The sequence below is a fragment of the Dysidea avara genome, chromosome 4, assembly GCF_963678975.1.
Source record: "Dysidea avara chromosome 4, odDysAvar1.4, whole genome shotgun sequence".
In the NCBI taxonomy this organism is placed as follows: domain Eukaryota; kingdom Metazoa; phylum Porifera; class Demospongiae; order Dictyoceratida; family Dysideidae; genus Dysidea; species Dysidea avara.
In genome coordinates, this window is record NC_089275.1 from 986,133 (window position 1) to 1,013,811 (window position 27,679).

The window sequence follows — 27,679 nt, forward strand, 5'->3', positions numbered from 1 at the left end:
TGCTAGTTCCTGAGAAGGTGGCCTCAAGCTCAAAACTCTTGAAGGTCTGCTGTATATCTGCATGTACATGTAGCAGAATGTGCTCTCAAGAATGGGTGTTGTCACAGAGTAGCTGGACTCATGTGCAGCATGCAAGTACTGCAAATGTAAGGTAGGTCAGTAATTATGAACACAGTATCAATTCTATGATTACAGTGTGTTATGTATAACAAAATTAATTTAGGTGAATGGAATGCTATAGAAACTCTATTACAGGTTATTATTACAAAATTGTCATCCAAAATGAGCCGGTGTCTATATTTTCACTGTGTAAGCTAAGTAGTTAAGTGAGAAACCTCTGCATCTCAGTTACGAGACCACCTCATTATAGTGGCCAGGTCCAGCAAGTCCAAACATATTTTTCAATATATTACATTTATTTAATTTTTGTTAATAGGGCCACCTCATTATTAAGGCCAGTGGCCACATACCACAGGACCAAACAGGTAAAACTAATACAATATTCCCTCAGTAAAGAGGCCAGCTGAGCAGGCAGTCAAGGTATCACTGCAAAGTTGCTGCTCTTAAGTGATATACTGAAAGCAGTTCCCATTATTCCGGCAGTATACTTTTCCAACCATATATGTCTCGAGTAATTCTGGAATAATAACATTGTACGTTCCTACCTTGCACTGTGATCAAGACACACAATAGTGTGTCGTGTGGCCCAAGAATCCGGCGCGCCACACCGTGGGTATATTGACAGGAAGAAAGAAAATGTCATTTTCACACTTTTGTATCTCGGTGATCCCTTATTCGATTGGAACCAAATTTGCTACAGAGTTGCCTGCCATCCAGGGGAGTTTACATACCAAATGTGAAGGAAATCACTCCAGCCATTTCCGAGATACGAGCTGCCAAAGTTTAGATTTTTTTCTTCATTTTTTCTTTGTGTTTTTGCACACTTGCAAAAATTGCTATAAAATGCAAATACATACTCCGATTGTCTTGAAATGTAGTACACAAAAAGGGAATCCAAAGGCAAATCCTGGCATCAAATTTCGTGCAAATTTTATGATTGGTTCGGGAGTTATGACCGATAATTTGCGTAAAACAAGATCGATTTGTTGTCACGCCTACAGGGTAAACTGCTGCATGGAATGAGTTGAAAATTGTTATGTAGATGGAGTAACCATCGTATAGGAGTGCCTTTTGGTGGTTTGAAAGGAATCGAGGTAAAGACCACGGAGCTATGACGCAAAACCCAACCTGTGTCACAATTACGCGATCAATTTTTATGAATAAAAAAGTAAAGGTGGACCGATACCGATGCCAGTATCGGTAATACAAGGTACAGATACCACAGTAGACACTCACCACTTTTATTTAACCATCTCTAAGCTAAGTTTCCAGTAGCTAATAACTTAGTTGAGCTAATCAGTAACTTAGTTGAGCTAACTTAAAGTAGTGAAATAAAGCCTTTGTTACTCTTTTCCAAGTATTGCTGCAATTGCTCTGTGTGTATTCTAATATATTAGAACACGTGAGTCCTTTGTAATTAAATGGTAGTGCAGTTGTTCCTCAAGAAATAAGTTTATGACTACTTGGCTTGCTTATGAAAAGGTTTGGTTGAAAAGCTGTAACAACATTGTACAATTATCGGTCGCCCACGCAATTAATTGCCTTATCAATAAGCTTACAAGAAAACTACCTCGAATCACATATGGAAACAATTTCTATTAGAGTATGTAAATACAGTCTTCATGGATTTCATTGATATACATAACACATTCAGAATGTTTGTGTGTATAGACACTTAGTAAAGTGCTATATACATCATATGGACTAATGAATTTGCTTAATAATGAATAACATTTAAGAAACCAAATATGTCATACCTGTCTCATTGAGTATACTTAACAGTTGTAAGGATTTCATTACCTGAATAAGTAAGTAGCTGATCACTAAAGAAGGCAATACAGAGCAACTGATTTTAAGTACAATTGTTTCTGATATACAATAACAATTGTTTTGAAGTTCTCTAATAAAGCAGTCGGCCAGGTTTGGATTTAATTTGTATACAGTAAACAGTGATCACTTGAAGAAAAATTTAAGGGTTTGCCTTGAAGACAATTATTATGTGCACTGTATGAGCTAATGAATTCCCTTCAATAATGAATCATGTTAAAGAAAATTAATGCGACATAGAAAAGGCTTACTGTTGCATATTGCCATATGAATATAATTTGCACTTGTAGGGATTTCATTGGTTAGATAGGCAACTGATCAACAACTAAAAATGTTTGTATACATCAATCATCTCTCAGTATGACTATCTCTGTTATATGACAGAAAGATTTTCAAACACTCTAGTAAAGCAGTCTGTCATTTTTTTGTATTGAATTCTTCCATATGAAGAAATTAGTAATCTACCATGATGTTTATCATGTTTAGCTATTATACAATGAATATTTTAAAACTTGATTGAACTGAGATCAATCAATTACTGTGATATTTTAATAGCTAGCTATGTATCACGATGTATCACAACAATGAAATTTCTATAATAAACTTGTCTAGGCTTCAATGTATAGTATCGGTATCGGTATCGGCAAATAATTTCAGTACAAATAGCTACTCGTATCGGAAATATCGGTAAAAAGTGGTATCGGTCCATCTCTAAAAAAAGTATTAGTTTTTATTATTATTTTATTATTATTAGCACTTTACAGTGACCAGCACTGAAGGTCTGACAGTAACATGTGCTGCAGCCTTAGGATTACCTAACCTAATTCCTAATTTCAGGGACTTAGATCTAATGACTTGACTTACTGATAAGGTGTAACAGAAAAGGGGCCAAACTAAGGAAAAAATCCCTCCAACCCCAGGATTCGAACTGCAGGTCACCCAATGTCTAGTCGGGGCCACACTCAGTCTTCCTCCAGGAGGGATGGATTTTCTTCCTTAAACCTAAAGTATTTATTATAGCTACTTTTACGCTTACTAGGCAAATCGCCTACTAGGCAAATCGCTTAGAGCAATGAGCTGAAAATCGGTGTATAGCTGGAATAATCTTCATAGAAAGTCCTTGCAGTAGTAGCTATACAGAAGAATTGGATTACAAACCACTGAGTTATGATTCGATAGCCAACTCCGTGTAGCAAATGCGAGATCGAGATACTCTAATAGAACAGTCACCCTAATAGAGCATTCAGCTAATTTATTTACTCCATTATAGAATTCAATTACATTTATTCTGTAGGGAGTTCAGCTGCAAACAGTTAATCTTATAGACAGTTCAGAAAGAAGCAAGTCACCTTATAGAGAGTTCAGCTACAAATATATTGCTGTAGTGATTCAGAACATTACAAGTCACACTAAAGAGAGTTCAGCTATAAACAAGTCATGCACCCTGTAGAGAGTTCAGCTATACAAACAATTCACTCTGTAGAAATTCTGCTACAAACAAGTCTTCATGCAGAGAGTTTAACAACCAAAATCCACCATGTAAAGGCTTCAGCTTTACTAACAAGTTATTTATTTTTTATTTATTTTCCAAGAAACGTGCAGCCTCAGTTTGAGGATTAACGCACATATGAAACATATACATACAAAATGTTTTACAATGTGATTGATTATGGGATTACTGATTGGTAGGGGAAAGTAATAACAATTTCAGTTGGTGCTTGAAAACTTGTAATGATTGTTACACTGTAGAGAGATCAGCTAGAAATAAGAGAGAGCTCAGCTAGAAAACGTCACCTTGTAGAGAGTTCAGCTACAAACAAATCACACTGTAGAGAGATCAGATAGAAGAAGCCATCTTGTAGAGGGTTCAGCTGTGAAGTGATCACCCTAGAGAGAGTTCAGCTAGAAAAAACTCACCCTGTAGAGAGTTCAGCTACAAAGAAACTATCCTGTAGAGAGATCAGCTAGAAACAATTCACCTGTAGCGACATCAGCTACAAAGAAACCATCCGCCTGTAGAGAGTTCAGTTACATGAAAACAAATTACCCTGCAGAGAGTTTGGTTACAAAAAATCACCATATCAAGACACACGGTAGTGTGTCGTGCGGTCCAAGAAGCCGGCGCGCCACACCGTGAGTATATTGTGTGTGTCGTGCGGTCCAAGAAGCCGGCGCGCCACACCGTGAGTATATTGACAGGAAGAACGAAAACGTCATTTTCACACCTTTGTATCTCGGTGATCACTTATCTGATTGGAACCAAATTTGCTACACAGTTGCCCGCCAGCCAAGGGAGTCTACATTCCAAATTTGAAGGAAATCGCTCCAGCCATTTCCGAGATACGAGCTGCCAAAGTTTCGTTTTTTTTTCTTCGTTTTTTTTTTCTTCTTCTTCGTCTTTTCGCACACTTGCAAAAATTGCTATAACAAGCAAACGCGTACTCCGATCGCCTTGAAATTTGGCACACAGAAAGGGAGTCCAAAGGCGAATCCTAGCATCAACTTTGGTACAAATCCGATGAATGGTTCAGGAGTTATGACCGATTATTCGCGTAAAACAAGATCGATTTGTTGTCACGCCTACAGGGTAAACCGCTTCATGGAATGAGTTGAAAATTGCTATGTAGATGGAGTAACCCTCGTAGGAGTGCCTTTTGGTGGTTTGAAAGGAATCGAGATAAAGACCACGGAGATATGACACAAAACCCAACCTGTGTCACAATTACGCGATCGATTTTTATGAATAAAAAAGTATTAGTTTTCACGCCTACTAGGCAAACCGCTTAGAGCAATGAGCTGAAAATCGGTGTATAGCTGGAATAATCTTCATAGAAAGTCTTTGCAGTAGTACAGAAGAATCGGATTACAAACCAATGAGTTATGATTCGAAAGCCAACTCCGTGTAGCAAATGCGAGATCGAGATACTCTAATAGAACAGTCACCCTAATAGAGCATTCGGCTAATTCATTTACTCCATTATAGAATTTTATTACATCACAAGTTATTCTGTAGGGAGTTCAGCTGCAAACAGTTAATCTTATAGACAGTTCAGCAAGAAGACAGTCACCATGTGGAGAGTTAAGCAAATATACCACTATAGAGATTCAGAACATTACAAGTCACACTGAAGAAAGTTCAGCTATAAACAAGTCATGCACTGTGTAGAGAATTCAGCTACAATTAAGTCACTCTCTAGAGAATTCAGTTACACAGAATTCTGCTACACACAAGTCACTGTGGAGAGAGTTCAGCTACAAACAAATTACCCTTTAGAGTGATCAGCTACAAACAAAACACTTTGCAGGGTGTTCAACTGCAACAAATCAATTACCTTTAGAGCGATCAGCAATGAACAAATCAACACAAATCTACCTGTAGAGAGATCAGCTAGAAACAAATCACCCTGAAGAGAGTTCAGCTACAAAAAATCACCCTGTAGAGACATCAGCTAGAAACTAGACACAATGTAAGGAGTTCAGCTACAAGCAATCACCCTGTAGAGAGTTCAGCTAAAACAAATCAACCTGCAGAGAGATCAGCTACAAACAAATCACCTTATAGAGAGTTCAGCTACAAACAGATTACCTGTAGAGAGATCGGCTACAAACAAATCAACCTGCAGAGAGATCATCTATATACACACAAATCAACTTGTAGAGAGATCAGCTACAAACAAATCACCCTGTAGAGAGATCAGCTAGAAACTACACACAATGTAAGGAGTTCAGCTACAAACAAATCACCCTGTAGAGAGATCAGCTACAAACTAGACACAAAGTAAGGAGTTCAGCTACAAGCAAATTACCCTGTAGAGAGTTCATCTACAAACAAATCAACCTGTAGAGCAATCAGCTAGAAACAAATCACCCTGAAGAGAGGTCAGCTACAAAAAATCACCCTGTAGAGAGATCAGCTAGAAACAAATCACCCTGAAGAGAGGTCAGCTACAAAAAAAATCACCCTGTAGAGAGATCAGCTACAAACAAATTGCCCTGTAGAGAGATCGGCTACAAACAAATCAACCTGCAGAGAGATCAGCTACACACAAATCAACTTGTAGAGAGTTCAGCTACAAACAAATTACCCTGTAGAGAGATCGGCTACAAACAAATCAGCCTGTAGAGAGTTCAGCAAAAACAAATCAACCTGCAGAGAGATCAACTACAAACAAATCACCTTATAGAGAGTTCAGCTACAAACAAATCTCCCTGTAGAGAGATCAGCTAGAAGAAGTTACCTTGTAGAGAGTTCAGCTTCAAACAAATCACCCTGTAGAAAGATCAGCTAGAAGAGGTCACCTTGTAGAGAGTTCAGTTACAAAAAAACCACCATGTAGAGAGCTCAGCTACAAACTAGTGACCTTGTAGAGACATCAGCTAGAAGAAGTTACCTTGTAGAGAGTTCAGCTACAAAGAAACCATTCTTTAAAGAGCTCAGCTGCAAACAAACCACCTGTACAGAATTCAGCTACAAATAAATGACCCTGTAGAAAGATGAGCTAGAAAAAGTTACCTTGTAGAGAGTTCAGTTACAAAGAAACCACCATGTAGAGAATTCAGCTACAAACTAGTGACCCTGTAAAGACATCAGCTAGAAGAAGTTACCTTGAGAGAGTTCAACTACAAAGAAACCATCATGTAGAGAATTCAGCTACAAACAAATCTACCTGTAGAGAGATCAGCTAGAAGAAGTTACCTTGTAGAGAGTTCAGCTTCAAACAAATCACCCTGTAGAAAGATCAGCTAGAAGAGGTCACGTTGTAGAGAGTTCAGTTACAAAAAAACCACCATGTAGAGAGCTCAACTACAAACTAGTGACATTGTAGAGACATCAGCTAGAAGAAGTTACCTTGTAGAGAGTTCAGCTACAAAGAAACCATTCTTTAAAGAGCTCAGCTGCAAACAAACCACCTGTACAGAATTCAGCTACAAATAAATCACCCTGTAGAAAGATGAGCTAGAAAAAGTTACTTTGTAGAGAGTTCAGTTACAAAGAAACCACCATGTAGAGAATTCAGCTACAAACTAGTGACCCTGTAAAGACATCAGCTAGAAGAAGTTACCTTGAGAGAGTTCAGCTACAAAGAAACCATTATTTAAAGAGCTCAGCTGCAAACAAATCACCTATACAGAATTCAGCTACAAACAAATCACCATGTAGAGAGATCAGCTAGAAGAAATTCACTTGTAGAGAGTTCAGCTACAAAGAAACCATCATTAATTTTAGAGAGTTCAGCTTCAAACAAATCACCTGTAGAGAGTTCAGCTACAAAAATATCTCCCTGTAGAGAGATCAGCTAGAAGAAGTTACCTTGTAGATCGTTCAGCTACAAACAAATCACCCTGTAGAGAGATCAGCTAGAAGAAGTTACCTTGTAGAGAGTTCAGCAACAAAGAAACCACCATGTAGAGAGTTCAGCTGCAAAGAAATCACCCTGTATAAAATTCTGCCACGAACAAATTGACCTGTAGAAAGATCAGTTAGAAGAAGTTACCTTGTAGATAGTTCAGCTACAAACAAATCACCATGTAGAGAGATCAGCTAGAAGAAGTTAACTTGTAGAGAGTTCGGCTACAAAGAAACCATCATTTGGAGAGTTCAGCTTCAAACAAATCACCTGTAGAGAGTTCAGCTACAAACAAATCTCGCTGTAGAGAGATCAGCTAGAAGAAGTTACCTTGTAGATCGTTCAGCTACGAACAAGTCACCCTGTAGAGAGATCAGCTAGAAGAAGTTACCTTGTAGAGAGTTCAGCTACAAAGAAAACACCATGTAGAGAGTTCAGCTGCAAAGAAATCACCCTGTACAAAATTCTGCCAGAAACAAATTGCCCCGTAGAAAGATCAGTTAGAAGAAGTTACCTTGTAGAGAGTTCAGCTACAAAGAAACCATTCTGTAAAGAGCTCAGCTGCAAACAAATCACCTGTACAGAATTCAGCTACAAACAAATCACCCTGCAGAGAGATCAGCTAGAAGAAGTTAACTTGTAGAGAGTTCAGCTACAAAGAAACCATCATTTAGAAAGTTCAGTTACAAACAAATCTCCCTGTAGAGAGATCAGCTAGAAGAAGTTACCTTGTAGAGAGTGAAGCTACAAACAAATCACCCTATTGAAAGATCAGCTAGAATAAGTCACCTTGTAGAAAGTTCTGTTACAAAGAAACCACCATGTAGAGAATTCAGCTACAAACTAGCTACCTTGTAGAGACATCAGCTAGAAAAGTTACCTTGTAGAGAGTTCAGCTACAAAGAAACCATTCTGTAAAGAGCTCAGCTGCAAACAAATCACCTGTACAGAATTCAGCTACGAACAAATCATCCTGTAGAGAGATCAGCTAGAAGAAGTTACCTTGTAGATAGTTCAGCTACAAACAAATCACCCTGTAGAGAGATCAGTTAGAAGAAATTACCTTGTAGAGTGTTCAGCTACAAAGAAACCATCATGTAGAGAGTTCAGCTGCAAAGAAATCACCCTGTAGAAAATTCTGCCAGAAACAAATTGCCCTGTAGAAAGATCAGTTAGAAGAAGTTACCTTTTAGAGAGTTCAGCTACAAAGAAACCACCTGTACAGAATTCAGCTACAAACAAATCACCTGTACAGAATTCAGCTACATACAAATCACCTGTAGAGAGTTCAGCTACAAACAAATCACCCTGTAGAGAGATCAGCTAGAAGAAGTTACTTTGTAGATAGTTCAGCTACAAACAAATCACCCTGTAGAAAGATCAGTTAGAAGAAGTTACTTTGTAGAGAGTTCAGCTACAAAGAAACCATTCTGTAAAGAGCTCAGCTGCAAACAAATCACCTGTAAAGAATTCAGCTACAAACAAATCACCCTGTAGAGAGATCAGCTAGAAGAAGTTACCTTGTAGATAGTTCAGCTACAAAAAATCTCCCTGTAGAGAGATCAGTTAGAAGAAATTACCTTGTAGAGAGTTCAGCTACAAAGAAACTATCATGTAGAGAGTTCAGCTGCAAAGAAATCACCACTGTCCAAATTTCAAGGCAATAGCTCTTTCCAATCTGAAGTTATCAATTGTCAAAGTTGGCAAATTGGATGTGTGTGGAAGACCCCTTTTCGCAAATCCGATCACATATGTATTATATATATAATTTGTACATTTACTGATAAAATATTTAAAGTACATCTACTTCATCTTTTCGTCTTCCTGTAGTAAAGAAAAAAAACATAGGTTAAAAAGTCCCAAAGCTGGCCATAGGCTGGCTTTGGGGTATACAAATACAAAAAGAAATGAAATCTAATCCAAAACAGCCAAGCTGTAAAAAAAGTGTGTGGCCCTCAGAAAGGCTATGGTGAAAAAAGATGTGAAATCCAAGGTGGCGGCCAAGAAATGGCTGTGATGGTACAGCTTGGCTGTTTTGGATTAGATAGAGTATTCAGCTACAAACAAATCACCTTGTAGAGTGTACAACTACTAGACACAAGTCACCCAGTAGAGAGATCAGCTACAAGAAGTTACATTGTAGAGAGATCAGCTAGAAGAAATCACCCTGCAGAGAGTTCAGCTACAAAGAAACCATCCTGTAGCGAGTTCAGCTACAAACAAATCACCCTGTAGAGAGTTCAACTACCACCAAGAGTTCATAATATATATATACAAGAGTTCCTAAATATATATATATATATATATATATATATATATTATGAACTCTTGCTACCACCACATCAGAGTTTGGCTACAAAGAAACCATCATGTAGAGAATTCAGTTGCAAGCAAATCACCCTGTAGAGAATTCAGCTACAAACAAATCGCCCTGTAGAGAAATCAGCTAGAAGAAGTCACCTTGTAGAGAGTTCAGCTACAAAGAAACTATCCTGTAGAGAGTTCAGCTACAAACAAGTTACCCTATACTATAGAGAGATCAGCTAGAAACAAATCATCTTGTAGAGAATTCAGCTACAAACAAATCACCCTGTAGAGCAGGGGCGGATACAGGGGGGGAGGGGGGGGTCAAAGGGGGCTCTTGACCCCCCCTTCAAAAACTTTTAGTATACCAAGATCGAGATGCTCTAATAGAGCAGTCACTCTAATAAAGCAGTCACTCTAATAAAGCAGTCACAGTAGTAGAGCAGTGTGTAGTGAGCTATATAAGGATTTTTATGTACTTTATCAGCTATAAATGTGTGGTTGGTGAGGTGGGCAGCTATTGTCAGCTGGTTGTGACCTTTTTTTTTTGGTCTCACCTTATCAAACCAGAGACAATGTAGTGCCTCAGTTTATTTTTGACCCCCCCTTTCTATAAGTCTGGATCCGCCCCTGCTGTAGAGAGTTCAGCTACGGAAAGATCACTGTGTAGATAGTTCAGCTATAAGAAGTCACCTTGTAGAGAGTTCAGCTACAAAAAAACCACCATGTAGAGAGTTCAGCTGTAAACAAACCACCCTGTAGAGAATTCAGCTACAAATAAATCGCCCTGTAGAAAGATCAGTTAGAAGAAGTTGTAGAGAATTCAGCTACAAAGAAACCATCTGTAGAAAGTTCGACTACAAACAAGTCACCCTGTAGAGAGATCAGCTAGAAGAAGTTATCTTGTAGAGAATTCAGCTACAAAGAAACCACCATGTAGAGAGTTCAGCTACAAACAAGTCACCCTGTAGAAAGATCAGCTAGAAGGAGTTACCTTGTAGAGAGTTCAGCTACAAAGAAACCAATATGTAGAGAGTTCAGCTACAAACAAATCACCCTGTAGAGATATCAGCTAAATACAAGTTACCTTATAAGGATCAGCTACAAACAAATCACCCTTAAAAATATATGTTGGAAACAAATCACCATGTAGAGAGTTCAGCTAGAAACAAGTCGCTCTGAAAAAAGTTCAGCTACAAATTAAACAATGGGAGTTTCAGCTACAGTTCAGTTATGTATAAGAAGTCACCTTATTACCTGTACCTACAGTATGATTATCTTTCATTGTTAAATATACAAATATTTTTAATCAGACAAAAAACTGTACACAACATTTCTTCCTTTGTTCCACAATTCCTGCAGAAAAGAAAATAAAACAAGTCAGAAGGAAGCACCAAAGCCAGTTAATGTCCGGCTTTGTCGCTTGCAATACAAAAAGAAGTGATATCTAAACCAAAACAGCCAAGCTGTAAAAAAAGAGTGCGGCCCCCAAAAGGCCAGGATGAAAAAAGATGTGCATGAATCCAAGATAGTGGCTGTGATGGTAAGTTAATGGCAAAAACTTTAGTTACGATAGTTCGGGTGAATTTGGTGCCGAATCCTAGTGGAGGAGGCAACACAAATTCACCTGAATTGTCGTAATTAAAATTTTTGCCATTAACCTACCATCACAGCCATTTCTTGGATGCCACCTTGGATTTCACATCTTTTTTCATGCTGGCCTTTTTGTGGGCCGCACTCTTTTTACAGCTTGGCTGTTTTGGTTTAGATAAACTCTACATGGTGGGTTTACATCAACTGTGCATTGCTGTTACAGCAACTAGGTTGTTGCTGGTTTGTTGAAAACCTCAATAATAAGGCCATTTTGTTGTATGGCTGCATTAATGAAGTTTTCAGTAATAGGATCACCTCAGTAATAGGGCCACTCGTCATGGGTCCCATAGGAGGCCCTATTAACGAGGTTTCACTGTACTTACTGTTTTATGAGATGTAAAATTTGACTGTATAACAATAAACTGGTTGACTGTTCTATTAAAGTATTGCTAAAGTGGGAGGGCCATGACACCTCTGTCTATTTTCACTACCTATATGAACAGGACCATTTCCAGTATCTCAACCGAAAATTGGTAGTTGTAATAGTTTAGGAATTTTTTGATGCTAAAATTGTAAGTACATACACACGTACACATGAGAGCACATTTACAATACAGAAATAAAACAAAAAGAAGTCTTCATACTCAAACTGTGGGCAGAGAGGCGAACTCTGCCAAATCCAGTGTTGATGGAACCGTTGCCATTACAGATGCAGTATTGCCACATTGAACATTGATAGCAACCTTCTGAATCAAAAATTGGGTGGCCCTATTATCATCAGACTGCTCCATTACCTGGCACTTCACTAATGAATGTGCACATGATCCCCAAGCGCCCAGGGTCTCAACACATAGAGGGGAGAAGTAAAAAGATGGTGTCAGAGAAGAATACTTCCTGATCTTAGCTAACTCTGCCGAGTTTGCCAGATGGCTAAATATATTAAATACATGTAATTAAAATAGTTATGTGGTCATTTTCACATGATTGAGGTTTTGGCAGTTACCATGTTATTCCTTTACCCTAAAACAGGTCCTAAATCAAATGCATAGCTAGCTATACAAAACTTAGTCAGATCCTCTACCTAGTCAATGATTTATTAGGCACTCTATTTATTTATTTATTTATGATTACTGGGCAGTCAGCACAGCTGGTATGGTCAAAGGTTTCCTACCAAGATGGCTTCATGATCAGTTTGGTTTAATACATAACACTGATCCGCCAATTGGTGAGCAGCTAATATGTATAGTACAGCTTGTCAAGTTTGTTCAGCCGGTTTGTAGTTATTTGTCTCGGTATTTGTAGTTTTGTCCTCGGTTTTGTCAAATCATTTCAGTACAGTCTGTGCTTGTTATACCTTGTAGCTATGCACGGCTCAGGTATGGAAGAACTAACTAGTCTCGTGTCCAGCGGACTGCTCTTTAATGCACCTATCAATGTAATCCCCGACTACCACTAATACGGGCTGAGGTGGGGGAAGGTGGGGATTTGCATCACTAAAAATTACAAAGTCCCCACCTACTGGGGGAAGTACTAGCGATGCAAACCCCGACCAAGTCTCGACTTACACCCCGTTCACACTATCCCGGGTTAGCCAGAGTGTTTCCAACTCGGGTTATTGAACTCGGGTTGGCACTTGTTCACACTACTGCATCTGACACGAGTTCGATAGTGCGAGCGCCTCGGCGAGCGCCGAATAATAATTTGCTAAGAGAAGCGCATGAGCTTTTGATTATTTAGGCGCTTAATAAAAAGGCACTAGAATGGACGAATTTCATAATAACAAAAGTTGCCCCTAGCAATCTGAATTTTACAATATTTGTAGGGGTAAATGTCTATAGTAACATCTCCAAATTTTAAAAGGATAACATATAGCTACAGGTCATGAGATATAACATTCTAAAGTTTGTCGTTTTTCCATACATTGTCTATGAGAGGGGGAAACAGTTGCCCCTTCTGGGCAATCACATAAATCATGTGTGGGAAAACAACAAATTCAATTAATGTAATTTCTCAATTTAACATTATTTGTAGGTGTGAATCTCACAATTAACCTCTCCAAATCTTAAGATGATAGAGTATATAGATCATGAGATATGACATTTTGAAAATTGTGGTTTTCTCATACATTATCCATGTGATTGCCCAGAAAGGGCAACTGTTACCACCTCCCATAGACAATGTATGGAAAAACTGCAAACTTTGAAATGTCATATCTCATTACCTATATATGCTATCCTTTTAAAAATTGGAGACGTTATTTTTGACATTCACACTTTCAAAATAATGTAAATTTTAGGTTGCTAGGGGCAACAGTTTAAAATTCCTTATTATGAAATTTATCTATTGTACTGTATAGCCTAAATATTTCGAGGGGCAAATATTTCGAGGTTGGGCAATGTTGCTAAAAATAAAATTTTTGCGGATTTGTAAACACTCCCAAAATGTATTGGACTATATGGAGGTCTAAATATTTCAAGGCTAAAATTTTCGCTGATAACCCCCAAAACCGCGAAATCAGCGAAAATTTTCTCCCTCAAAATATTTAGGCTATTCAGTATCAAGGAAGCGTAGAACCAGCTGAAATAAGCCGTACAATGTCATGTTTAAGCTAGTGGATGTTCCTTTCTCCAAGGTTATTAACGCGTCGTTCGAGCATAATTGTCACAAAATCTTTAAAAACAACTAGAATTACAGTACGTCGTAGCCATTTTGAAGAACAGTTTTAGAACATAGAATGTACTTGCTGTGTGGCCAACAGAAGCAAGTTATATTGCTTTGGCTTCTGTGTTGTTGGATTGCCTTCACATCTGGTCTCAATCTGATGGTTTATACATGCTGTGGAAGGCTTTACGAGATGACCTTATTGTTAGTAAGTCCAGTTTTGGTTCTCAGTCTACACCTCACAATGTTTCTCAGGCTTTATTTTGGGCACACGAGGGAAGATACAGTAATTCTGTGCAGGCCCTAACATCCACTGGAGTAGCAGATAAGAATGATGATTCGGCATTTCAAGAGCTACTTGAATGTCATCCCACATCTGACCCGCCTACTTACCCTGCTCCTGTGTCTGCCTCCTTGACTGTTAATGAATCTGCTGTGATTAGGTGTTCCCCCGAGGTACTAGCTCTGGCACTTCTGGTTTGCATGCTCAGCATCTTCTTGATGTGATCAGTGGTCATACAACTTCATCTGCTGAAGACTGTCTTCTTGCTCTTACTAGGTTGATGAACTTCTTGTTGTCTGGCAAAGTTTCTCCTTTGCTAGCTCCATGGCTATGTGGTGCTCCTTTGACGGCTCTTTTTAAGAAGAATGGGGGTGTCAGGCCAATTGCTGTAGGTGAAGTTCTTCATCGCCTTGCCAGTCGTTTGTGCTGTCACTTCATTCGACCATTTCTCCCAGATACTTTTCTTCCACATGGCCAAGTTGGAGTTGGGATCCAAGGTGGCCTAGAAGGGGCTATACATACTGTGCGTTGTGCTCTTTCCAACTTGGTAGTGATGAATTGCTTGCTCTTCTGAAAATAGATATGAAAAATGCTTTTAATGAATGTAGCCGTACGGCCTTTCTTGGTCGTGTTTCTAAAGATTTTCCTGAAATTTCCCATTGGGTGCATTGGTGTTATAGCCAGCCTGCTGAACTGCGTTTTGGTCACCGATGTATTCTTGCTTCCACAGGTGTTCAACAGGGTGATCCTCTTGGCCCTCTGTTGTTCTCCTTAGTTTTGCTTCAGTTTCTTGACTCAACTTCTGCTAGTGAAAGATGCCTCCTGAGTTTATGGTATTTGGATGATGGTACATTTATTGGGTCTAGGTCTACTCTTCTTTCCTTACTATCGTGCTTTGCTCATTCTGGGCCAAGTTTTGGCCTGCACATTAAATGTGAGCTTTACTGGCCTTCTGGAGATTGTTCTTTTCCTGGCTTTCCTCATGCAATCAAATGCATTGACCCTATGAGCAGTGGCTTGGAGCTGTTGGGGTCTCCTGTTTGGGGATCTCCTCAATTTTTTGATTCCTTTTTGTCTACTAAACTTGACAAACCTTCCTCTATTCAGGAAAAGTTTGCTGAACTTGAAGATCCTCAAGTAGAATTAGGAGCTGTCTCAGTGTTTGTAAACTCACCCACATTTTACTCAACTCACCCAACTCACCCACTCCTACTTCAGCTGATAATTGGCTAGCATCAATGCTATGTGCAGGGGCGGATCCAGTTTCAGCCCCCCTTCACTTTTAGGCTTTACTTGATCAATATGCTGATGATTATAATGAAATTTTGTCTTAGCATAATTACATGATCACTAATAATACAAGTACTCATAAACCCACCTTATAAACATCTTTTCAAGGTATTATCAGTGGATTTATGTTAAAGGTTATGCAACAAGGACCCGGATCAGCTGGCATGGAAGATACAAGATTGAGATACTCTAATAGAGCAGTCAAATAACTACTCTAATAGAACATTCAGTGGAGACATAAAAGTTGGTTCTGTTATGGAATTTTCCAGATCTGCCTGCACCTATACATACAATGAAGTGCTTTGGTCTTTTTAAAAGGCTTCATTCATCTACTTGTGTAGTCATTATGGATGGCAATACTTAATTCAGGCACACAATTTCCACTGAAAATGTTCTCAGATTCAATCTTGTATCATTCAGTTTCAAAATTTTCCAGTTTCAAAATTATTATTCTAGCATGCACCTATTGTTGTGCAATTGTGAGAGGGTGCATCATGTACTTGATTATCTGAACCTAGCTACCTAAACCTTTCCACTAACAAATGCTGCAAAGAGCCATACCTATAATCTAAAGGTAGTATACAGTATATAAAATATCTACAGGCAGAAATATTCATTTCATTACTACTAAACTCCTATACACTACATCCAGGGGCAGAGAAGGGAGGCTGTAGCCCCTGTCAAAGAGAATATGTGACCGGATTTCATATAACCAGGCTTCCGCACACACAAAATCAAACTTACGTTTTTACCGGAAATGAATTGCTGGTCTAATACACTATCATATTCCACACTGTACTTCCTTCAGGACTGGCAAGTCTGGTTTCTGTAGCAGCTTTCTTTCGACCCTGTCAAAGCCATGAGTGGGAGATTGGCACCATTAAATGGCCATAGCTTTGTGATAATGGTGTGTAGTGAGCTGGGACTTCACAGAGAGCTCGCCAATAGTGTTCTTAGTCAATTTGGAGTGATTTGAGGGCCATGGAGGGCCATGAAGAGCCCAAACTTGGCCTCTGGATTCCATTCGTCTTCTTACTTCATTTTATACCCCTATATTAGGCCCACCCAGCACCCCCACCCTCCGCCCCTATTACTACCACCTGTGATATTATTACCCATTCGAAAAAAGCTGCCCAAAACAGGGCAAATTTTGGGTATCAGAAATTTATACACCCACTCAGTGATAGCTAGTAAATAGATGAATAATTGGTGCAAATTTTGTTTGCACATCTGTAGGCACTGGGAAGTTATCACACAATGATTACTTAAAATCACCATATCTCCTAACGAAGCTTTGTGCGTCGAAGCATGGTTTTTTCAAATTCAGTCACATATGGAGTCCTTGTAAAATTATTTCTAGCTATCATTGAACGATTGTGCTGATTGTATCACAGCAAAAATAGTGTTCCAATACTACCTATTCTAACCCCATCTTTATTCAGGATTGGAACAACTATTTTAAAAAACTCCCTAGAATGAGACAAAACAAACCTCAAATCTATAAATGACTCTAATGTTGTTCACTATTGAGGGCTGTGGTCTGTTTTTGTTTGAGCCAAGGTAGAATTTTTGGACTATTAGTTCAAACACCTAAACATAGATGAAATAAATACAGTCAGTATTTGTATATGAATTATGCTGTGTATTACAAACTATACAAATACTTATGAATTGGCTGGATTCTATACGCATCAAGATCGATATACCCTAATAAAGCAGTCACCCTAATACAACACCCCGAAAATTTAATAATTAATGGTGACTGGTAACATCACGTTCAGATTTAATTTTGAGACTCAAAAGGTTCATGAAAAAAGGGAGCATGCCCACAAATCCCTATATAGGGTACATTATATGCTATAAATACCTCAAGATCAAAACACCCTAATAGAGCAGTCACCCTGATACAGCAGTCAAGCTAATATTAACTGTATTCTGATAAACTGCTAAAATCATCAATCTCAGAGGATCTGATTTTCAAATTTTTTCTGTGGAGCATAGTGTGCAGACATGCCATCCCTTAGCTACTTCCCAGCCCCTCCTAAAAGGTATCTCCTCTGCCCCTGACTACATCAATAGCTGATTAGGTATATTAGGCATGACAAAACAAATGCCTATACTAACTATACATTGACAGGAAAAGTGTACGTTTTACTGAATTTTCTGTTATTTAATGTTCTTCCTGTACTTATGGAAAACTGCAAACTTAAGATGTGGTGTGACATAATTGTCCCCATATTATTGTTATACAATAGACAAAACATGGAACCATTGATTGACACACTGCACTACTAGAGATAGAAAAAAAATAAGGGAACCAGAAATCCCTGATTTGCTCCTTTGCTAGCAACACTGCCAAAAGATAAAAAAAAAGCATTATGGAGCCAAAGCAATACCTAACTATAATCATTCAAACCTTTTGTGGTAGCTAATAATGGAATTGTGCTAGCTCTTGTGCATCAGTTCATCAGTCTGTCAATCAGAAATTAGAAAAAAATGTTGAAACTGTAGGAGAGCATTTTTGGATTGTTTTAAAGATTAGCAGACTGTACCCAACCAATACTACTAAAGCACCATCATAATAATGTGAATTTTATAGTGAATATTTTATTGCTGGAAAGATGCTAATATTACCATACAACATGGTACCCATAATAAGGCCAACATTTTTATTGTTCCTTGCTTGCCTTAACCTCAAGTGTTTATGGTGGAGGTTGTCATACACTACGATAGTAGTATATAGTAGGGACCACAGAGGAGTAGGCGTGGCCCACAAAATAATATCACCCAAAAAGCAGCCTCAATTTCCCCTAACGACAATCAGGCAGTATTGGTTAGGGGAACCTAAGCCCAAACAAGCTTTCAGATCGACCCGAAATGCTTTCAACAAGTACTACGGAATTTTAAAAATAATTTATCTAACGGAATTTTCTACTGACTGAATAAGTAACTGACTGACTGATTCCTTCAGACAAGCATAACTCGATAACGGCTAAGGCTAAGGGCTTGATTTTTTCACTGTTCAACGTCGCTTCGTCCCGACAGATGCCTTTTGGCATACCACAGTACGTACAATGCATTCTTCATGGACTTACCAGTGTCCTCCTTTGTGTCCCATTCATCTTTGCTGACAGCGAAAAGTGTCAATTTGGCGATAGCACATGAAGGCTTCCCTTCATGTAACGGAAATCGTCCGTATTTTTCATAGCGGCTATTTTGATAGCAGAGGTGCTTGTCAAACAGTTCTTGATTCGTACTGTTGTGTAATGGGTTGGACACAGCCAACAACAAAGCGTAATGGATACTTACTTTTCATACGATAATGATATAATTGGGGCACACAGCATCATTTCTTTCAGAATGCGTCTCGGTGTGCAGAGGTGCTTTTCGAACAGTTCTTGATTCAAAAATGCTGTATAAATATAGCTGACAACGAAGTGTAATGGATACTTCACTCTTCAGACGATAATTGGGGTGTGCGGCGCCATTTCAGATGTGGTATGCGTGGATTCACCAGTCACTAATAATTATTTACAAAAAAAATTTACAAACAAGTACAAAGAAAATTTGGAATTTTCAACTAGAGTAGGGACCATAGCACATCGATACAAAGTACTGAAACAAGTTGGAGTAGTGCATGATATTAAATCACAGTAAAACGATTAGAAGTGTTATCAGTATCCATACTGTGCTCAAGATACCATATATAATGGAAATGCACAGTAGGGATATAACACTTCTTATTGTTTTACTGTGATTTAATATCATGCACTACTCCAGCTTGTTTCAGTACTTTTTATCGATGTGCTATGGTCCCTACTCTAGCTGAAAATTCCATTTGTACTTGTTATTATTATATTTTGGTTTACAAGCCTTCAGTTTCACCAACTGAAGAGTTGTAATGCACTCCACAGGTTACTTGTTTGTAGGTGGACTCTAACTTGTTACTAAACTCTCTACAGGGTAACTAGTAACATAGCTGAACTCTCTATAGGGTGACTTGTAGCATAGCAGAGCTTTCTACAAACCCTATATTGGGACTTGTACCAGAACTGAACTCTGTGAATGCTATCCCACTAGGGACCTGTAAGAACTCTCAACATGGCAAGTAGTAAGATAGCTGAATGCTAGTCAGTTTTGCATTATTACTCAATGATTTTAAATCCAGTTCTTTTAACCACTGCAAGGTCTTTCTGCATATGTATATATATATATATATGTGTGTGTGTGTGTGTGACTGGATTTCATATAACCAGGCTTCCACACACACAAAATCAAACTTACGTTTTTACCAGAAATGGATTGCTGGTCTACAGTGTTGGGCAAGTTACTTTGTAAAAGTAACTAGTTACATATTACTTGCAACTGAACTATTTAGTTACAGTTACATATTACCCATAAAATAAAGTAACTATAATAATATTACATATTATATTACTTCGTGTCCACAGCCTTAAGCTGTCACGTGTGAAATTACCATTTTATCATGTGACATGATTGCGTTGTTGGACAATGTGCAAATCTTGGTTATAAGGAAGAAGCTGGTGAATAAGCTTCATTCAGTAGGCTTCATTACTTCGTTTTGGCTAGGTGTTACTCAGTGGATAACTAACGAGATTAGTAACTTCGTTACTTGTAGTAATAATATTACATAATATTAGACTCGTTACAGTAACTATATTACTTAGGTAACGCGTTACATTTGTAAGTAAAGTAACTTGAGTTATATTACCTGTTTTTATAGCATATTTCGTTATATTACTTAGTTACCACAAAAGTAATAATATTATGTAACGCGTTACTCCCAACACTGCTGGTCTAACACACTATCATATTCCACACTGTACTTCCTTCAGGACTGGCAAGTCTGGTTTCTGTAGCAGCTTTCTTCCGACCCTGTCAAAGCCACGAGTGAGAGATTGGCGCCATTACAGTGTAAATGGCCACGGCTTTGTGATAATGCTGTGTAGTGAGCTGCGACTTCACAGAGAGCTTGCCAATAGTGTTCTCAGTCAATTAAGAGTGATTTGAGGGCCATGGAGGGCCATGGAGGCCCAAACTTGGCCTCTGGATTCCATTCGTCTTCTTGCTTCATTTTATACCCCTATCAGAAATTTATACACCCACTCAGTGATAGCTAGTAAATAGATGAATAATTGGTGCAAATTTTGTTTGCACAGCTGTAGGCACTGGGAAGTTATTACACAATGATTCCTTAAAATCGCCATATCTCCAAACAAAGTTTTGTGCGTCGAAGCCTTGTTTTGTCAAATTCAGTCACATATACATTATATATATATATACGCCAGTGATTTGGCTTATTACTTTAAGCAGTTTGCCTGGTGGGCATGGCAAGTAACTGTTTTTATTAGCAATACTGGTGATTCTTCCACTGTATCTTTATGGCTTTTAGATTGATTTCCTCCAAACTACAAAAGTTTGAGGTTTGATAGTTGACACATCCTCGACTCGATTATCATCTTCTTTCCATAGATGGTTTTAATACTTTGTGCTAGGGTGTCAGAGTAGGTGCGACCAGTTAGGCCAGAGCCTCACCACTTTTTGGCTGAAATCTTTAAAAACTTGCAAACTCGGTGAAGTAAAAACTAACAGTATAGTAAACGTGGAATACTTAGCATAATTATATTTAATGACGGTGTATTATATTTTCTATCAATGACAACACTTGATAGAAACATTAAATAATTGATTGAATAATGACAACAATTGATAGAAGCAACACATATCTAACCTGTTTTCAACTCAAAACAGCTACATGTTGAGTTTGTCTGTATTAAGCACCTCTAAAAATAATTATCATATTTTTATTTGGCTTTGTGTCTACTTTACAAATGTTCCTTACAGTTTATCTCTTATCAAATGGTAAGGTTTAAGTGTTAAACAGGTGCTTTTGATTACTAACTAGTTTAATCATTGAACACTTGTTTCAGTGGCTATAGCACTTTTCACACAGTGTAATGAGTACTCCAGCCCAAGACTTCCTCCGGATAACATCTCAGAGTTTGCAGTTTTTAAACTTTCCTGGGGGGAATGCCCCCCAGACCTCTACACTGAGCCTTACCACTTTCACTTTTACTCCGACGCTCCTGACTGTGTGGGTGTGATAACATATTGGTGATATTTTTTGTGATTGTTAATAACTCCATGACTGTATATTGTACAGTATTCAAACTTGGTACTAAGGTTGCTTTCAAACTCCCCTTATGTGTGACAAATTTTAAAGAAATTGAATAATGCATTTATGTAGCTTTTGTAAGTGTGCAAAAATAGAAGGACAAAGAAGAAAAACATGGTGACATTTAACCAATATGTAATGGCTCAAATTTGGTGCATAAACTACTGAAGGTGGAGAATATTTTCATAGAAAAGATATCTCATTTTGTGATGGTAGCACGGAGCTACATATGTGTGAAAATTGCATTATTGTTCTTCCTGTTACAACATGTACATATATATAGAATAAAAGTTGGTTGTAAAACTAGGTGCAACAGTGAGCCCCATATGGGGGTCTGGGGGCATTCCTCCACAGGAAATTTTTGAAGTATTTGCCTTCTGAGAATTTGCTCTATTAGAACAACTGACTGTTCCATTAGAGTATATTGGGTTTTGCAGGCTGAAAATCAATAGGGAGCTGGAACCCCCCTTTCCCCAGGGTTGCTATGCCTAAGACTCTGGAGTAATGCACTGGCTTCTTGGACTGCATGACACACTACCATAATTATGTTTTGTAATAATAACTACCACTGCAGTAGGACAATGTGATATGTGGGTGGTGGGAAACAAGGATTTTATAAATGTTGCCTTCTCAATGCCTTGTGCCTTTTGAGAAGGGTGGTTAGCTTTGGCATGTTTTTAAAACTTTTTGAAGCGTACTTAGAGATCTCATTTCTTTACAGTTATGGACAGCTTCATTCAGTCTTTGAATATCTGTAATGGATGAACTCTCAAAACAAAGTGGTGAGATTTATAATCTGTAGAGGGTATTCAACATTGAGGCGTTTAGTTGATGTCATCTATACTATACACAGGTCAAGATTATCCTACTCTAAAGCAAATACGTACTATTTTAAATCCTGAAGCCAGTGGAGTAGCAGTACAATGGTATAATCTTGGAATACAACTACTAGATGATGACGGTCCTGGTGTACTGAATGTTATAAAGGCTGACCATCCAAATGATGTGAAGACTTGTTGTTCTCTCATGTTTGAAAAGTGGCTCTTGATGAAGCCTGACGCCACTTGGAGTCAACTAATTTGTGCACTGACTAAAGTTGGAATGAATACTGTTGCAGCAGATCTCAATAAGCAACTGAGAATAAGAGGTACACAGTGTTTACTCCATGGCTACCGCTGTGTTGGAAATTCTTAAATTGACATATGAGATCTTCCCACAAAGCTACGTTGTAATACCATCATGTGTTTCTTGTTTTGACGCATGGAAATTAATAATTTATAAAATATGCTATTGTAAATTATTGTGGGGCACGGTGGTTGCAAAACAGATCATAATTAGTATCATAGAAGTGGTAGTACTATCTGTTCTCTCTTATAATGTAATATTTTAAAAATGAAGTAGGGATCCAAGCAATATATACGTACAAGAGATGAATGATGTTATTATAACATAGCTCAGTGAGAAGATCCCTACATTGGCATATTATAATGAATATTTTGTTCAAAGAATTTCCATGCTGCAATACCATAATGCATAATTTTTGTATCACTTGAACCCCAAATTCATTTATAAATTAAGAATTTGTAATATACTAGTTTTCTCTCTCTTTTTGTTATAACTATATACAGCTATACAAATGCGACTGTTCTATTAGGGTGATGGCTGTATTAGAGTATCATGATTCAGTCTTTCACCTATCAGTAGGGGGGCATGTCACTATTTCATATTTTTACTGTGCTAACATTATGAATACAACTATACCAATAATAAAGGAATCTGGTCATCATGATTGAGTAAATGGTTTGTTAAGAGGTGTGTCTCTATGCTTTGATTGTTATTAATCAACCATTGTCATTAATTGGTATGGTTTTGAACCTATCGTGAAGTTACAGGTATCTACTGAGTGTAACACAGTTTGTGGGATCTTAATAATTATGCTTTTCAAGGAAAGTGTTGATAGGGAAAATTAATGCCTGGATATGGTTTCATTGCATGAAGATGACGACCAGCCTGATTGAAGATAAAAAGTGCAGAGGGGACATACCCATCAGAAACCCAAAAGGCACATGCCACAGGTGAGTTTGTTGTTGTGGCATAAAATGGTGGTTGTGCACTGCTTTGTTTGGTCTCCAGTCTTGCGACTGTAGTCAGCAGGTAGGTAGGTAGGCAAGCCAGCAGGTGAAAATTTGGGTTTCGGTGATTTTTAAAATTATATATATGTATCCAGCTGCCCGTAATATTTTTATCAGCTGCTTGTCTTGTTTTTTTATGCTGTGTTTGATTTTAGATGGACTATTATTATTCCATAAAGGTGATTTTGATTGTATATATAAGATGATTTTAAAGGTGGCATTTTAGGCTGCATGCTTCACTTTTTGGGGGATTCCTACGTAAACAGTACTACTGTACTAACCAGTGTAACAAGTTGATGTTATGCTAGCTACTTTTAAAAATCAGGTGTTCATGCAACTAAAGTCACGACAAATTGATCTTATGTTTCAAGGGTGTGGTTTCACATGATCTCTTAAAAAGCGTGCTAATATTACTTCAGACTATTTAATATTGTGCAAGCAGTAACAGGAATAGTAGCAAAGGGAAGGAAATGGAGTTTCACTTATCTCTGTAGGACTTTAGCCTTTGCAACTGTCAAGATTGAGATATTCTAATAGAGCAGTCATATAAACTCTAACAAAACAGTCAATTGCAGCTGGATGTGTTTTTTTTTGTTTTGTTTTTTGAACTGCCGGGTCACTACTAGAGGGCAAATGATACGTGAAGCATATGAGTAATTTGGTAAGGCCTAAAATAGGAAATTAATCAGTTATTCACAAATACTATGCCACAATGTAACAATTAATAGCTGCAGTTATTGTAATCAAATTTATTTCATAATTCATTATTTATTTTGTAATTAATTATGTTGCTATGCACTGTTAAGGAAGCATTCTAAACAAACCACTTTAAACTACAAATTATGCATAGAAGTGTTTTCTTGACTGTTTCACACTCTATATATGTTATCTCATGTAAATTCTTTTAAGAAAGTCTCTAGGCTGCCTTCTTTTTTGTCCGCGTATGTACGGGGACACATTGCAAAAACAATTTTAGTAGACCTGGTGCGCACCCACAAAAGGTTGGCTGTGGGTGCACGCTTAGTTTTACTTGAAATACAAGAATGGAGATTGCTTCTGAAAAAAAAAACCAAGGGAGCAAGAGTCAAACAAGTCAGCATATTAAACCATTCTAGAACTATGATGAGGTACGTCAGTCACGTTATACTTGAAATTGTCAGAAATGCTGACAATTATAAGCATGCACAAGCCTGTTCATGTTATAGTACATGCTCATGCCTGTACTATAACTATTACATGTATATATATACATGTTCCACTTTTACACCTCAAATCAAAGGAAAGCCAGTGTACATATATCACATATTACACTGGCTTAAAATGTTCACTAGATAGATGCACTGCCTTAATGAGATAAATGCACTGGCACAGTGTGTATATCTCATTACACACTACACGTTAAAATGTCATTAATACATTACTATGCTTCAACACGCAATGTTAGAAAACATGCGATTGTGGGATGGAATTTATATTGTTATCATTTTTGTACTAAGTTAAGCCACCTAACTTCGCTATTGGGACAGTAAGTAAGTTATTATATTACAGGTTTTTGCAATTGAATTCGTCGCCTTTGCAATTGAATTCGTCGCCTTTGCAATTGAATTCGTCCCGTTTGCAATTGAATTCGTCGGTATTGCAATTGAATTCGTCGGTATTGCAATTGAATTCGTCCCGTTTGCAATTGAATTCGTCGGTTTTGCAATTGATTTCGTCGCTTTTGCAGTTGAATTAGTCGGTTTTGCAATAGAATTCGTCGCGTTTGCATTACAATTCGTCATAAACAAAACGGCTCCAAGAAACCAACCCGTTCATTAAGAGATGAACTATTTATGCCTTGGAGAGTTATACTTGAGACACTAGAAGGTAATTGAAGCTGGTAGTATGCGAAGTTGATAGCTGTCTGACAAGTTAATTAACTTGCTCGCGAGTGACCACACCCATCGCGAATGGCGTAGTAGAATTTGGAATGTTGTTGGAGAGGCTGTATAGGAAGAATTATTGCCTTATAAAGAGTTGTTTACTACAGTTGTACTTGAACAAGTTCTTGTAGCAGCTGCTACATCATGTTTTCATGTTTGCTCCAGCTGCCATTCTTGTTATGGACGAATTTAACTGCAAAAGCGACGAATTCAATTGCAAAAGCGACGAATTCAATTGCAAAAGCGACGAATTCAATTGCAAACGGGACGAATTCAATTGCAAACGGGACGAATTCAATTGCAAACGGGACGAATTCAATTGCAAACGGGACGAATTCAATTGCAAAAGCGACGAACTCAATTGCAAACAGGACGAATTCAATTGCAAAGTCGCCGAATTCAATTGCAAAAACCTGTAAGTTAAGTACTTAGGACTGCAAGTTACTAACCAATTTAAATGTAGCAATTCTAGCTTTGCTGTTCCGTGGTCTGTTCAAAGGCTGATACGCGGTAGGTAGAAATATGCATCCACAATCGCCAAACAATTATTTTGTGCCTTCATTATCCTTTAGTAACAACCAACTAGTCTATCTTAGCAAATGTATTAAGCTTAGCAACCACTACACAAATGAGTCCCACAATACAAAGCTCTATGTCGCTCAATATAACGAGTCAAAGCGCATCGACTGGCTGGGTATCATAGTCATTGGCAAACCACTTTCTCATGCAGTATCTTGATATTGCCCAGGCAATATGCGAGTTAAACACTGAGCGGTGCCTTTGAACACCCACGCTAAAGTGGTATATATCTTGTTAAGACAGTGCGTATATCTCATTAACTCTAGACATTGCACGCCTAGCTAATAGGAGTGCACACTATATTCAGAAATCATTAGATTTCTTTGATGTTTTACTGCTATCTCTCTTCTCTTATATAGGGAATCAAACAAGCTGTGATTGTGGGATTGAATTTTGCCAAACAAACTGTGATTGGATTCAATTTTAATACATCAACAGTAGTTTGTTTTTTACTTTTGTAAATGTAGTAATTAAAGTAACATAACTAACACTAGTCTCTTAAAATTGCTATATTAGCAAAAATAAAATCAAACTACTGTTTGATGTATTAAAATTGAATCCCACAATCACAGCTTGTTTGGCAAAATTCAATCCCACAATCACAGCTTGTTTGACAAAATTCAATCCTACAATCACAGCTTACTTGGTTCCTTATATAAGAGAAGGGCATAACAACTAAATATTTGCCAATAAGGTAAGTCTGCATGCTAAAGTAGAACATATTAGTTACAAGTATTTCAAAATTTTGGAATTGATAACTAGAGTAGGGACCATAGTACATCGATAAAAAGTACTGAAATAAGCTGGAGTAGTGCATGATATTAAATTACAGTAAAACAATAAGAAATGTTATGTCCCTACTGTGCTCCAAGATACCATAATCAGTAGGGATATAACGCTTCTTATTGTTTTACTGTGATTTAATATCATACAATACTCCAATACTTTTTATCGATATGCTATGGTCCCTACTCTAGTTATAGATTTCAAATTTTAAAAAATACTTGTTTGTTAACTTTTTTGTGAATAATATTATTATGATTGGTGACACATACTACATTTGAAATGGTGCCGCGTGTCCTAGCTATATTGTCTGGAAAGTGAAGTATCCATTATGCTTCATTGTCAGCTATGTTCAACCTGTTACACAGCAGTACGAATCAAGAGCTGTTTGAAAAGTGTCTCTGCAACCCACACATACCAAAAGGGTTGGTGCCGTGCACCCAGTTATATAAATTATCATCTGAAAAGTGAAGTATCCATTACGCTTTGTTGTTGGCTATGCTCAACCTGTTACACAGCAGTACGAATCAAAAACTGTTTTAAAACACCTCTGCAATCGAAGTAGCCACTATGAAAGATACGGATGATTTTTGTTACGAAGGGAAGCCATCACATGCTACCACCAAATCGACACTTTTCAC

The 27,679-nt window shown here is 37.8% G+C and overlaps 1 protein-coding gene across 1 annotated transcript in view; it reads left to right on the plus strand.

The window, feature by feature from the left end:
• The first annotated feature begins 12,399 nt into the window (after positions 1–12,399).
• The window catches only part of LOC136252880 (uncharacterized), a 48,828-nt gene continuing 33,548 nt past the window's right edge, over positions 12,400–27,679 (plus strand). Inside the window, exons 1-3 of the mRNA XM_066045461.1 lie at positions 12,400–12,417; positions 22,344–22,404; positions 22,476–22,769. Of these exons, the coding sequence (XP_065901533.1) occupies positions 22,380–22,404; positions 22,476–22,769 (319 nt within the window). The 5' untranslated portion in view covers positions 12,400–12,417; positions 22,344–22,379. The remainder of the gene's footprint in view (positions 12,418–22,343; positions 22,405–22,475; positions 22,770–27,679) is intronic.